General features: G+C 42.0%; 2 protein-coding genes and 1 long non-coding RNA gene across 8 annotated transcripts; 1 reads left to right on the top strand and 2 right to left on the bottom strand.

The window, feature by feature from the left end:
- Nucleotides 1-1,395: 1,395 nt before the first annotated feature.
- LOC101771806 (probable LRR receptor-like serine/threonine-protein kinase At1g07650) lies at nt 1,396-9,242 on the top strand. Of its 4 annotated transcripts, none has more exons than XM_012844194.3 (24): nt 1,397-2,047; nt 2,141-2,288; nt 2,436-2,507; nt 2,628-2,696; nt 3,146-3,217; nt 3,308-3,379; nt 3,474-3,545; nt 3,647-3,718; nt 3,796-3,867; nt 4,010-4,081; nt 4,157-4,228; nt 4,300-4,371; nt 4,463-4,528; nt 4,962-5,027; nt 5,119-5,157; nt 5,264-5,322; nt 5,712-6,091; nt 6,176-6,371; nt 6,530-6,703; nt 7,004-7,122; nt 7,215-7,425; nt 7,523-7,757; nt 8,173-8,323; nt 8,773-9,242. In XM_012844194.3, the coding sequence occupies exons 1-24, from the start codon at nt 1,855-1,857 to the stop codon at nt 9,106-9,108; spliced, it is 3,090 nt and encodes a 1,029-aa protein (XP_012699648.1). In that variant the 5' UTR covers nt 1,397-1,854; the 3' UTR covers nt 9,109-9,242. The 4 variants fall into 4 exon arrangements, with proteins under 4 accessions (XP_022680159.1, XP_012699648.1, XP_022680156.1 ...); XM_022824421.1 differs by having other exon boundaries at nt 6,176-6,329; XM_022824424.1 differs by lacking the exon at nt 8,173-8,323 and having other exon boundaries at nt 1,396-2,047; nt 8,773-8,905.
- On the bottom strand, nt 2,130-8,875 carry LOC105913913. Of its 3 annotated transcripts, XR_002676475.1 has the most exons (6): nt 8,738-8,875; nt 5,253-5,309; nt 3,708-5,141; nt 2,711-2,835; nt 2,360-2,527; nt 2,130-2,270 (listed from the first exon to the last, which is right to left on the bottom strand). It is a non-coding gene; the product is annotated as an uncharacterized LOC105913913 (long non-coding RNA). The 3 variants fall into 3 exon arrangements; XR_002676476.1 differs by lacking the exon at nt 8,738-8,875 and having other exon boundaries at nt 2,360-2,505; nt 5,253-5,712; XR_002676474.1 differs by lacking the exon at nt 8,738-8,875 and having other exon boundaries at nt 5,253-5,712.
- Nucleotides 9,243-9,397: 155 nt separating the features above from the next.
- Nucleotides 9,398-11,717, bottom strand: LOC101771154 (probable NADH kinase). The gene is given in 6 exon segments (XM_004956575.3): nt 9,398-9,559; nt 9,562-9,797; nt 9,876-10,027; nt 10,241-10,321; nt 10,477-10,722; nt 11,459-11,717. Coding segments are annotated over 6 exon segments (984 nt in total). The 5' UTR covers nt 11,588-11,717; the 3' UTR covers nt 9,398-9,419.
- Nucleotides 11,718-12,196: the final 479 nt, after the last annotated feature.

Here is a 12,196-nt window from a genome sequence, read left to right on the forward strand (position 1 = left end):
GTAGGTCGTTTTGACTTTTTAGATGCATAGTTTTTCTATGCACCTGGATATAATATATGTCTAGATATATAATAATAGTTATGAACTTAGAAAAATTAAAACGACCTACGACTTGAAATAGAGCCAAAACAACCTACAATTTGAAATAGAGGAAGTACATCTTAGAACCGAAATGAGGCAGTAGTATAGCTTGGAGACGTTCATACCAAATTAAACCAACATCTTATATTTTAAAATGGAAGGAGTATGCCGTTTTGATGTATAAGATGAGTTTTATGGTTTTACCCCCGTATAGTCTAAATTAGAATTTAACTCTTAATTGCTCTTACATTGTAATATGGGATATGGTAGTTTTTTGGTGCCTAAAAGTTAGTTGTCACTTTAGCCAATAGATGACGACCGTTAAACTTGGATTTGACGTCCCTCTGCCAACCCTATGCACGCTCCCTCTGTCAACCAAAACACCTCGCTCGCGACACCTCGTCTACATGAGGCTTGCACTTTGCTATAAAAAGAAAATCTACCCTTCAAACGAACTAAAAGTATCGAAAGGGCCGCAAGTGATCTCGGGCTTTAGCCTTTCCCAACTTTCATCTCGACACTTGTACGTACATATGCAAAATTAAAAGAATCTTTCATTTCGAAGACCACCACACCCCAATAGCTGACGAACTATCGCTCACCATCATCTTCCCCGACTGGCATTTCCGTGCGTTTTCTCACGAGGGTGACTAAAACCTACGGACAAATAGGCGACGGTCGCGTCCGGCTCCTGCCCGTTTCACCGATTGCGTTGAACGCGCTTCTGGACACCGAATGCATGTTCATGGGACCTATGCATGATGTGAGTCAAACAATCAATGCGATTCAGAATGAGCCAAAACTAATTCTAACGTCTCATTTCGCTTCAAGTTGTCTGGAGGCTTCCATCTTTGATCAACATCCTCCCATCTTCTCTGTTTTAGTTCAGCATCACCGTCTTGCTGTGGCCAAGACTTCAAGATGTAGCCTCGCTCGGTCTTGTGGTTCTTGCAACCCTGCCTATAATAAGAAATGAGAGAACATGCCAGGCCTCACCATTTTTCTTTCATTAGGGATAAAGGACCCACACTACGCAACTGAGGGTCATTAGGGATAAAGGACCATGGCCAAAACTGTGCAAAAGATCAGATCCAGTCGACCGTGCGTGCAGTGCATGATGGCCAGATGTTTGTGCAAGGCAATGCATGCATGCCATATGTGGACCCCCAGCGTAGACGCCGATCGACCCGGACGGGTCAGACGGGGGTGTCTGACTTGGACCGGGTAGACCAGCCAGGCTGGAGAAACAAGAAAACCTGAAAAAAGGCACAAGCTTACACCATCATGAATCGTGACTGATTCGATGTTTGTTACCAAGCGACTACACTCTGAAGGACCGTCCAAAAGGAATTACACTCTGGCGGCACGTGCGTGATTAATAGTTTACTTACAGTAATCCGTTGTTTCGCCATAACATTTTGACGAAGTTGGGAAGGTCTCGTTGTTGTAATTGTAAGATGATGGGAGCTGCTCCGCACTTGTTTCCTACCCCGGTAGCCATTTCTCGGATCGATGCCCGATGACCGTGGAAATTCTAGAAACAAACTTTGGCGTGGCAAACCAGGCAGGTGCAGAACATTGCAAGGAGTACAGGGAGACCTCATGAGGTCAATAACTCAATATCGATTCAGGGACCAGAGATTCTTAGCGCGTTCCTTTTTTTTTTGTCTTTTCTTTTTTGTTCTCTCTGGCTGTGATATTTGAGCCAGGCTCACGCGCTGCCTGCACTGCACGGCAGCCGCCTGCATCCGGAGTCCGGACCGGACAGGCACGATGCCGCAGCAGAGCTGCAGCGCAGCAATGTGGATGCCGTGGAGGCTGCCACCGCCATGTCGCTGGAGGTGGCGGCTGCTCTCGGCCTTCTTCCTCGGCCTCCTGCTCGCGGAGGCCGCCGTCCATGGCGCAGGGACCCAAGCACCTGCTCCAGCACCAGCAGCTCCTCCTCCTAGGCTCCCTCCACCTGAAGGTCTGTTGCCTCGTGTTTCCTTTCCTCTCCTGCTCACCACCAGCACGTGAGAATGGCATTGCTCTTCGACTCCAACGCTCCTCTCTTTTGCAGCGCGCGTCCTCCGCCGGATCGCGGCCAAGCTCCGGGTGACACATTGGGACTTGGCCGCCGGCCCGTGCGACGACCCTGCTGCTGGCGTGGACTGCCAGTGCTCCGCCGCCGCCGCTTCCAACCAGACCGTCTGCCATGTCGTTCGCATGTATGTTGTTAAGCGTGGTTTCTCCAAACTGATTGATGACTATCCTATATCCAAAGGCTGTGTCGTCATACCTGTATTTCAACTGAGCTGATGATCAGGCAACACAGAGTGGATGACAGGAGATTGTGTTGATCGCCTTTATTGCAGAGTCCTCACGGGGCGCAACTTCTCCGGCGAGCTCCCGCCCGACTTCGCCGACCTCCCCTACCTTCAACACCTGTAACAAACTCAACTTCAACCTGTGTCCCACAAACACGTTATCCGTTAATAAAGAGAATAAATAATAATACCCAAACATTTTTCATAGGAAAAGAAATGCTCTTTATTTCCATGTTTCAGAGATCTAAGCCGGAGCTTGTTTCATGGCGGAGTACCCGACCGGTGGGCCCATATGAAGTTAAAACTATTGTGAGTGGCCTTACGCTTTGCTTGTCCAAATTGTTTTCTTGAGTAGTAGAACAGGATGTAGCATGTGGAGCCAGTATTATGGAGTTTTAAAAAGATGCCACAGGCTCTTGCTTTCCTGCAACTTGTGAAGCCACAGTCACTACAGGAAAAGAAACACGGACATTAGAATTGTATTTTAAAGAAAAATGAAGTGCACTATGCATAAGAACATCAAATACAGCACTAAAAAATAGAGGTCCAATTTAATAATTTCTGTAATAAGTTATGGATGCTTGTCGATCAGAATGTAGTTTTGCACAAGAATCCCACATTAACCTTCATTTGAGAGGCTACAAGATACTGCACCTAATCTACTTCCCAGTTAGCAATATAGAGCAGAATAATGTGTTCCATATCCTACAACAGAAAGACAAAGCATGTTTTTATCTGTTGATGCAAGAGTCATGCAGGTTTCTGATGGAAAACAGATTGTCAGGGCCATTTCCCATGGTTCTCACAAAGATCACAACCCTGGCTCAACTGTAAGTAAAAAGTCTGGTGAAAACTATCCCTGTTAACTAGTTTTATGATGAGTTTATTTCTCAAATTCTGACCAGCAAATTAATCCGCAGGGACATTGAAGGCAATGGGTTCTATGGGCCAATCCCTCCTGAAATTGGACAACTCAGTCAAATGGAGAAGCTGTGAGTATTTTGTTTTATACCGCATCAAGGATGCTTATTGGTAGAGTTTGTTAATGTAGTCTACGATGGCTAATATACTGATCTCGAAATTCAGAGTACTATCAACCAATGAGTTCACTGGACCCCTACCAACTAACTTATCTTTATTGACTGATTTAACTGAGTTGTAAGGATACCTTCATCTTTCCAATTTCCCCCTCACTGTTTTACTTTGCAAAGTTTTTTGGTGCTAATGTTTAACTATTGGAACTGGTAACCCCATAACAGGAGGATTTCTAGCAACAATTTATCTGGAAGACTGCCTGACTTTTGGGAAAAATTGGCAAACCTCCAAATATTGTGAGTCAGTGAATTCATGATGATAGGCACCCCACAAAAAATATCTTCTTTATTTGATGAAACACCTCTTGGTGCAGGGAAATAGAAGGATCTTTGTTGGATGGGCCTATTCCCCCCAGCCTATCTAAATTGACAAACCTTCATGACCTGTATGCCAGAGCAATGCTTAAAACTCCCATAATTTTACACATATAATGATATTCACTTACTGGATATAAGTTTTCACAACCCTGTAAAAAGAAAAAACTATAAGCCTTCACTAAATTCTGGTTGCATTTCTTTGTGAAACAGAAGGATTAGTGATCTGAGAGGTAGTGGTTCATCTTTCCCTGACTTAAGTCGAATGCCATCCTTGAAGAAATTGTAAGTTCGTGGTTTACTGAAGTTCAAGCTTGCCATATGCCAGCTTTCATATGATACAAAATTTCTCAAATGTAGGATACTAAGGAACTGTTCCATCGGTGGAAGCATCCCGTCTTACATTGGCACATGGACAACTCTTAAGCATCTGTAATAAATCACAATGTAAGTGCTAATTTTTTTATTATTCACATCTTTTATTATCAACATTGTCTATGCAGGGACCTGAGCTTCAATAGACTAAGTGGGCAAATACCAGCTTCTTTTGCTTATATGGGAAGGGTAGATTACATGTAAGTTGTGGTGTTCTGCGTAAACTGAACCATACATGGCATTTCATCGGGCTCCTTCCTTGAATAAGCCTTGACCAAAATTGTCCTGCAGATATCTATCTGGAAACTCACTCACTGGGAACATACCTGGATGGTTATTGACAAGAAACAAGATCGCGTAAGCTATTGTCTATTTGCACAAACTCTGATACAGTGATACCTACATATATCCATGAAAATATGTCACATACCTTTCTTTTACAGGGCATATTAAAGTTAGCATTAAATTTAAGAAAGGACGACTTCAGCTTTCTAAGATGTTGGTGTGTTAATACAATGCTGATTGCCGAATTGATGATCTAGAAAACTGAAAAAAATGTTCTCTTGTTTCTTAAATGCATCCATGATGTTTGTGATAATGGAAATAGCTTTGAATCATTTGAGATTTCTTCTTATGTTCACTCTTGTTTAACTAGTGTCTGACTAGAAAAAATTGCTCGATACCCTAACTAAGAATTTCAATAGTATAACTATTATTATTGAACTTAAAAGTCAAACTTTCAATCAGTATGATCAAATATAACAAAGAATGATCATATGGACATATGCAGGGACATATCTTTTAATAACTTCACAGCAGGGAGTTCAGGTCCTAGTCAATGCCTTCCAGGGAGTGTGTAAGAAATCTTTAGCATGGTACCCATTCTTCTTGAGCTTCAGTATGTTATGAAAATACATAACCCTTTCATGTGAATCCTTCAATTGCAGCAATGTAGTGGAGAGCTTTTCACCTGAAATGAACAGATTGTAAGATCCTCTACCTTGTTGCTTCAATACATAGAAAACTTTATAGCAATGGAACTGTCTAGACATAATCAAATACTCTAACACGGCACTTTTACCTTCTGTGCAGAAATAGTGTTCAGCCATGCTTGAAAAGGAATTTCCCATGTGTTGCTCTGAATGGAGAATGTAAGTTGATGTTTTGTGTTGCTTCACAGTTAGTTCTAAAGCATCAGTAGACCAAAATGCACTCATGTAAAAAAACAAAGAAGAAATGATTTGTTTACATGCATTTCACATGGATGCTGATAATTGTGACAGACAAGGGTAGCATTGATAATGATTAATGAACTTTGGATAAGTTACAAATTGCAATTGCTTGTAGGATTACAAAACCAAAATGGTAAACTGGAAATAAACATACCCATTAAAATCACTAACTGGTATTTGTGGCTACGTCCAACACAAAGGTACATTGGTTTTAATGTACACAATGCTCAGGTTGTGGTTAGTACTTAGTTTTCTTCTTGTTTTAGCACTGGAGCTGCATGGAACATTTACCTACACTTTTTTCACAGATCAAACTTCTTTGCATATCAATTGTGGTGACAAAGAAGTAATTATTAACCAAACCAAATACGAAGCTGACACAACACCGAAAGGTGCTTCATTGCTGTATGTAAGCCCAGGCTCAAACTGGGCATTCAGCAGCACTGGGAACTTCATGGATGACAACATCACTGATGACAACTTCATTGCAACAAGCACATCAAAATTGGCCATGCCCAATTCAGAGCTGTACACCAAAGCCCGCCTTTCTCCTCTTTCGCTCACATATTACGGGCTTTGTATGTTCAGTGGGGCCTACACAGTTAAGCTTCACTTTGCTGAAATTCTATTCACAAATGACAGCACATTTTGTAGCCTTGGCAAAAGAAGATTCAATGTGTTCATACAGGTAAACTAGATGCTAGTGTTTCATTTCTAATAAAACATGTTCCTTTGTCAGTAGTGATACTAACAATAGGCTGTTTAACCTCAGGGGAGAATGGTGCTAGAGGATTTCGATATCAAACAGTCAGCTGGTGCGGTTGGAAAGCCAGTTATCAAGACATTTCAAACACATGTCATAAATCATACACTAGAGATTCAGTTCTATTGGGCAGGCAGAGGGACAAGAAGCATTCCATATAGAGGTTCTTACGGCCCTCTGATATCTGCAATATCAGTAACTCCAAGTGTGTCCTGTTGTCTCATGAATCTGTCAATTTTGCACATTTGCTCCATTAATTACAACGGGCAAGGACACAATATGTCATGTCAGACTAGAATCTTGAAATAAAAATGTTTTTTCCCTAACTATCTGGCAATTTGGATCTTGTTTGTTCATGTTCAGATTTCAAGCCTCCGCTGGCTGTTGAACCTCCCAAAACTGGCAGTAGCAAAAAGGCCGCAAGGGCATCTATGTCTGATGCTTTGGTGTTTGGAATCCCTATTATAGCAATTTTCTCTGCTCTGATTGTCGGCATTTATTTTATTAATCAGAGGAGAAAGAGTTTGATGCATAAAGGTACTAGAGTAACTTTCTTATTCAACTCATTTCAAATATTATGTTATGTAATAAAATGGTAGCTATCTTTCACTTTTTAGTTAAGTCGCGTGCTAAAGCACATGTACTGCTCAGCAGTACTATGAATTTAAAGATACCGTGAATCTAAAATAAACAGAAACTAGATACAAATTTCCCTTGGCTATAAAGCAGTTAACTCAGGATAGTAAAGCTTTTGCATAGTTATACCTGGGCACAAAGAAATAATCCCTATCTATGTTAGTATATACATTAACGACTGCATATAAATCCTTTCAATAGATCTCCAAACCCTTGACCTGCAAAATGGTTCCTTCACCTTGCGACAAATGAAAGCGGCAACTAGCAACTTCAATACGGCTAACAAGATTGGTGAAGGTGGTTTTGGTTCAGTTTACAAGGTCAGTCAGCATTGCTCCCTATGCATAAATTATACAGAGGCTGATACTGCTGAGGCACAGCTTATACTGGAACGTCTTTGCTGACTTGACAGGGTCTTCTGTCCGATGGCACCGTCATTGCTGTCAAGCAGTTATCATCAAGGTCTAAACAAGGGAATAGGGAATTTGTGAATGAGATAGGGATGATATCTGCATTACAGCATCCAAACCTTGTCAAACTGTATGGCTGTTGTACAGAAGGGAACCAGCTGTTGCTAGTTTATGAGTATATGGAAAACAATTGCCTTGCACGAGCTCTTTTCGGTAATCATACTCTCATGTTTCTTGGTTTACCCCTTTTGAACTTATGCTACGTGTTACAACTAACATACTATTTCTGGACTGTTACTGCTGGGTCCAGTTGAACAACATAGACTGCGACTGGATTGGGCAACAAGACGCAAGATTTGCCTTGGGATAGCAAAAGGTCTAGCATATCTGCATGAGGAATCCGCAATAAGGATTGTACACCGAGATATCAAGGCGAGCAATATACTGCTTGACAAAGATTTGAATGCCAAGATCTCAGATTTTGGGCTAGCAAAGCTTAATGAAGATGACCACACCCACATAAGCACAAAAGTAGCTGGAACTATGTAAGTGTTTCAATTCCATACTCCTATTTCCATCAAAACGTAGAATCACATCCACATATCCAACTGACCTACGAGACTGCAAATAAGAAGCTCTTGAAGGGAAGGCAGTCTGAAGCAATGGTGACAATGAATATTGCAACATTTAACCTAAGGATAGACTCTAAAACCCAGAGAAATAAAAATTCATCGGATAGAGTCCGAAAACCATATGCATATGGGGGTGCCATTGCTGCATAAAAACATAATAAGAAAATACACAACTAACAGCATATTGATGGTTTCCTTGATTCAAGACAATGTTAATAATCAGTTCCTATTTGAACAACAACTGATGGAAATTACTTTTCTGCTCACTTGTTGCTAAATCTATTAGACTGCAAAACTCAGCTGACTTGATCATCCTGTATTCATGCAGCGGATACATGGCTCCTGAGTATGCAATGCGTGGTTATTTAACAGATAAAGCTGATGTATACAGTTTTGGTGTTGTTGCTTTGGAAATTGTCAGTGGAAAAAGTAACACAAACTACAGGCCAAAGGAAGATTTTGTTTATCTTCTTGATTGGGTAACTCATAGATCTTTAATTTTTGTAAACAGTAATGTTTGCCATGTTATTGGGACATAGATCAATTTTCACTTAAGACTAGAATTTTCATGACAGTGAATGTGGATGCACATTTAAGATGACCTTATATTATTTAAACATTCGCATTAGGCCAATCCAGTGGCCAATCCTTGTGTCATTTCCAACCAAACTTCTCCTGAACACACATGGATGACAACCTATACATTCTCTACCTTACATTTCTGGCATTCTTTATCCCTACAAAAGGAATAGATTCTAATAATCTCACTGTGTTGACTGTTAGATTTTTTTACTTCTAAGGTAACAAAATAAGGAATTTTCATGTAAACAAGGGAATTGGAATATATTGAATCAATACTGCAAACTCTAGTTGTTTTATTATCATTTACATACCTTGAGAGTAGTAAGCTAATTGCATCTTGCTGCAGGCTTGTGTTCTGCAGGAAAGAGGAACTCTCCTGGAATTGGTAGACTCAGATCTAGGATCCAATTACTCAACAGAAGAGGCACTCTGCATGCTGAATGTTGCCCTGCTATGCACCACTGCAGCACCTACACTCAGACCAAAGATGTCAGAAGTTGTTAATCTGCTTGAGGGCCGCACCTCTCTTCAACCCTTGCTGTCAGATCTCAGCCTTGCTGAAAATAGCCTGAGCTCAAGTGCTGTACGCATGAACTTCTGGCAAATCCTAAGTAAGGGCCAGAGCCTGGCAGCACAAGCTTTGTGTAATGACACTAATGGAGTAATGGATCAACAACCATAGATGTAAATGGTAGCCTCACACTGTTGGTGAGTTAGATGTCGTAGTGCAACGTAAATACCAAAGAACATACTAATGTCTAATCCTGGTAGATCGTAAGCATTTCAGTTGTATCTACTTCGGAGCGATGACCCTTCTTTTGCTTTGTCTCCAAAAAGAAGATTATAAAATTGCCATAGTACTTCATCTGATAGCATTTAACTATCAGTCACTTCGTGAAGATGGACTGATAGCAGTTAATTACTCAATATCTCAGGTCACCTCAAACATAATATCAAATCAGTAAGCACCATCACAAAGTTACTGTAACTTCACTATTCAGATGGCTTCATTAGCAAATGTTCCGGCAAAACAACTTTTAAGGTTGGAGCATATGAGGATATCTCAAGTGTGTCCCCATGCTGAATCGAATGCACTACATGTGAGCCGTCAAAATACACAGCACCCTCTTGATGTACCAGACAACAAACATATGTTGCTCTTGCTTAACTAACCCATGCAGCAGTGGTTTGTCAACATCTGTTGGAGAAATGGGCTCTCTTATCATATACTGAAGCTCATGGCTTGATAATGGCATCACAAATCCTCCAGCTGATAGCATAGCAGCAGTTGATCCAGCAGCCGTTGAGACCCTTAAACCACTTGATCTACAATTAATTAAATGCGAGCCTTCTCCTGTGTTGCTCCTTTTCCTAAGGTCGTAATACAAATCATAATTGATCACATTAGAAACGAAAATAAATTTACTAGGAAGCACAGGTGAAATATACCTAAATGAGAAGCGCGACACGCTCGCTGGACAAGGGTGTGACACCAATATATCATTCAGAGCATAAGTTGGTAGCTGAATTCCATTTAGTTTCACGGATATCCTTGATAGCTCCGAAGGGCATCTACTGCCATCAAGGGTTGCATCAAGTATCTGGGAATATGACAAGTTCAGTAGAAATGAAAATTGGATAAGCTTGGATTTCAGTAAAGGTAGTTCAAAATTTCATTAAGCTTGGATAGCTCTGAAGTAAAAGATTTCATTAGATACAATTCTATAAAGTAGGATAAGCTTGAATTTCAGTAAAGGTAGTTCAATTGCCTCAAAACTAATAACAACATGAGAAAACTTTGCAGAGAAAATAACCTGTTCAAAGTTTCCTGCAGTCGCTGCACAAAGATACCCTGTGCTTCTCCTCGCATCAAATTCATCGATTAACTCGTCAACCTACATAAGAGCTACAGAATTTTAACTAGATCTAATCAAGCATAAATTTAAGTATCATTCATACGACCAAGAAATGACATACTAGCTATGAAACTGTGTACCACCTCATTGGTTTCAAGCTATAAGTTCAGAGAGTCAGAAAACCAACAACTTACCTCCTTCGGACAAGTAGGATCTGAATTGACACCTAAAATAGGAACTGAACTATCAAGGAAGTGGCTAGCTCGAAGAAGAGTGCCATCACCCCCAACAGCGATAACAAGATCCATGTCACGTATTGGCTGAGACAAGTTATTTCTCTGCACTGAAGCCCAGTCAAGGGACTTGCGCTGCAGGACGCTCTGGCAGAGATCAATAGTGTCCTTGTGAACTCTGCACCTGTCATCCAGATAACTTAAGATCTGCAAGGACAAACCACGAATAGGATAGATAAGTGCCAAAAAAACATTTGTAATCCAAATCAGACAGCATCAACGGTAATGCACTTAAATTACACACTATAGAGCTCAGAATGTTCAAAGATAGCCCCTAAGACCAGGGGTAGGTGAACCTTTGTCTAACCAGAAAGTATCAAACACCATTCCAGACTCAGAAATCAAACCAGTCCAAAAATGGAGGACACTATTCACTGTTCCCAATAGCCTGATCAAACAATGCAACTATGCAACAAGCCATCCCGAGACATTACGAGAAGTGCCACTGCACTGGCTACTAAAAGGTATCAGCATGAATTTCAGTTAGCGTTTAGGCAGCTAATCAGTACAAGACAAAAGTAGACGGAAAAAAGAGGACACAGTCCACACAGGCATTTCAGCGAACACCTGGACTTCAGCACCATTTAGGCAAGCATTTCGCCTCTTTTCACGCCAAATGGATCAAACGCACCCCGCGCAATAGACACCGCCGCGATCGCAGTTTCTGGAACAAAGAAACCTTATATCCCGTCGTCGCTTCCACGATCCAAGCGCAAAGAACTGAACTCCAGGACCATTTGGAACCCATCACCCCGTGCGAACCGTCGGAATATAGGAACCCCCTGGCACCTCATACTCAGTCCAGCCCTCAGGCAGAGCCATGGTTGACGGAACAGCCAAAATACGAGAGAGGGTGAGAGAGAGAGAGACAGAGATGTAGAACCTTGGGGTTGGCGGCGCGCGGCTGCGACGGCGGCGAAGAGGTGGGGGAGGAGGCCGCGGCCCCAGCGTACGGGCGCGGAGGGTAGACGTCGAAGGGCTTGAGGAAGAGGAGCACGCGGCGGCGCGCCATAGGTAGCGAGGGTTACGGCTCGTGGTGGCGGCGGCGTTGCCTCTCTTCGCCTTCTCGTCACTTCCTTGCGCGGCGGGAGAGGTGGCAACGCTACAGGTTCCCAACCCGCGTCCGCCACAAGAATACGTCTTGCCGAATACGTTTCCAGCGCCTGCTCACGTGAGTGCTTGTTGTTTTCCAGAAAACCCCCTGACAGTTGAGGATATATCCTATCGTGTATCGGAACTGGGCATTTGGGCTTACGAAGTACCAAAATCTCTGCACTTTCGATTAACAACTCTCATCCGTGGGAGTCAATGCTCTCTTGGTATATGAAAAGATATGTATATTTAGTAGAGTACTCACCTTCATTCTATTTGTGTATGTATAATAATTATTGCGGACATATATATAGGGGGTGTTTGGGAGGGGGTTAATCCTTGAGCTGTCCCCATTCCACACGCTCCACTCTACTTTGTCAGCTTTGACATTTTAACCCACCTCTGCCCCCACTTCCCATGTGGTTATACACCTGTGTGCCAATAACTTCATTGCCGCTGAACTCATGCAGATCCATGGCGAACTGATTGACGTGGACTTCTATGAAACTCTTATCATTCCTGAACCTGT

This window comes from Setaria italica, chromosome II (assembly GCF_000263155.2).
Source record: "Setaria italica strain Yugu1 chromosome II, Setaria_italica_v2.0, whole genome shotgun sequence".
Classification (NCBI taxonomy): Eukaryota; Viridiplantae; Streptophyta; class Magnoliopsida; order Poales; family Poaceae; genus Setaria; species Setaria italica.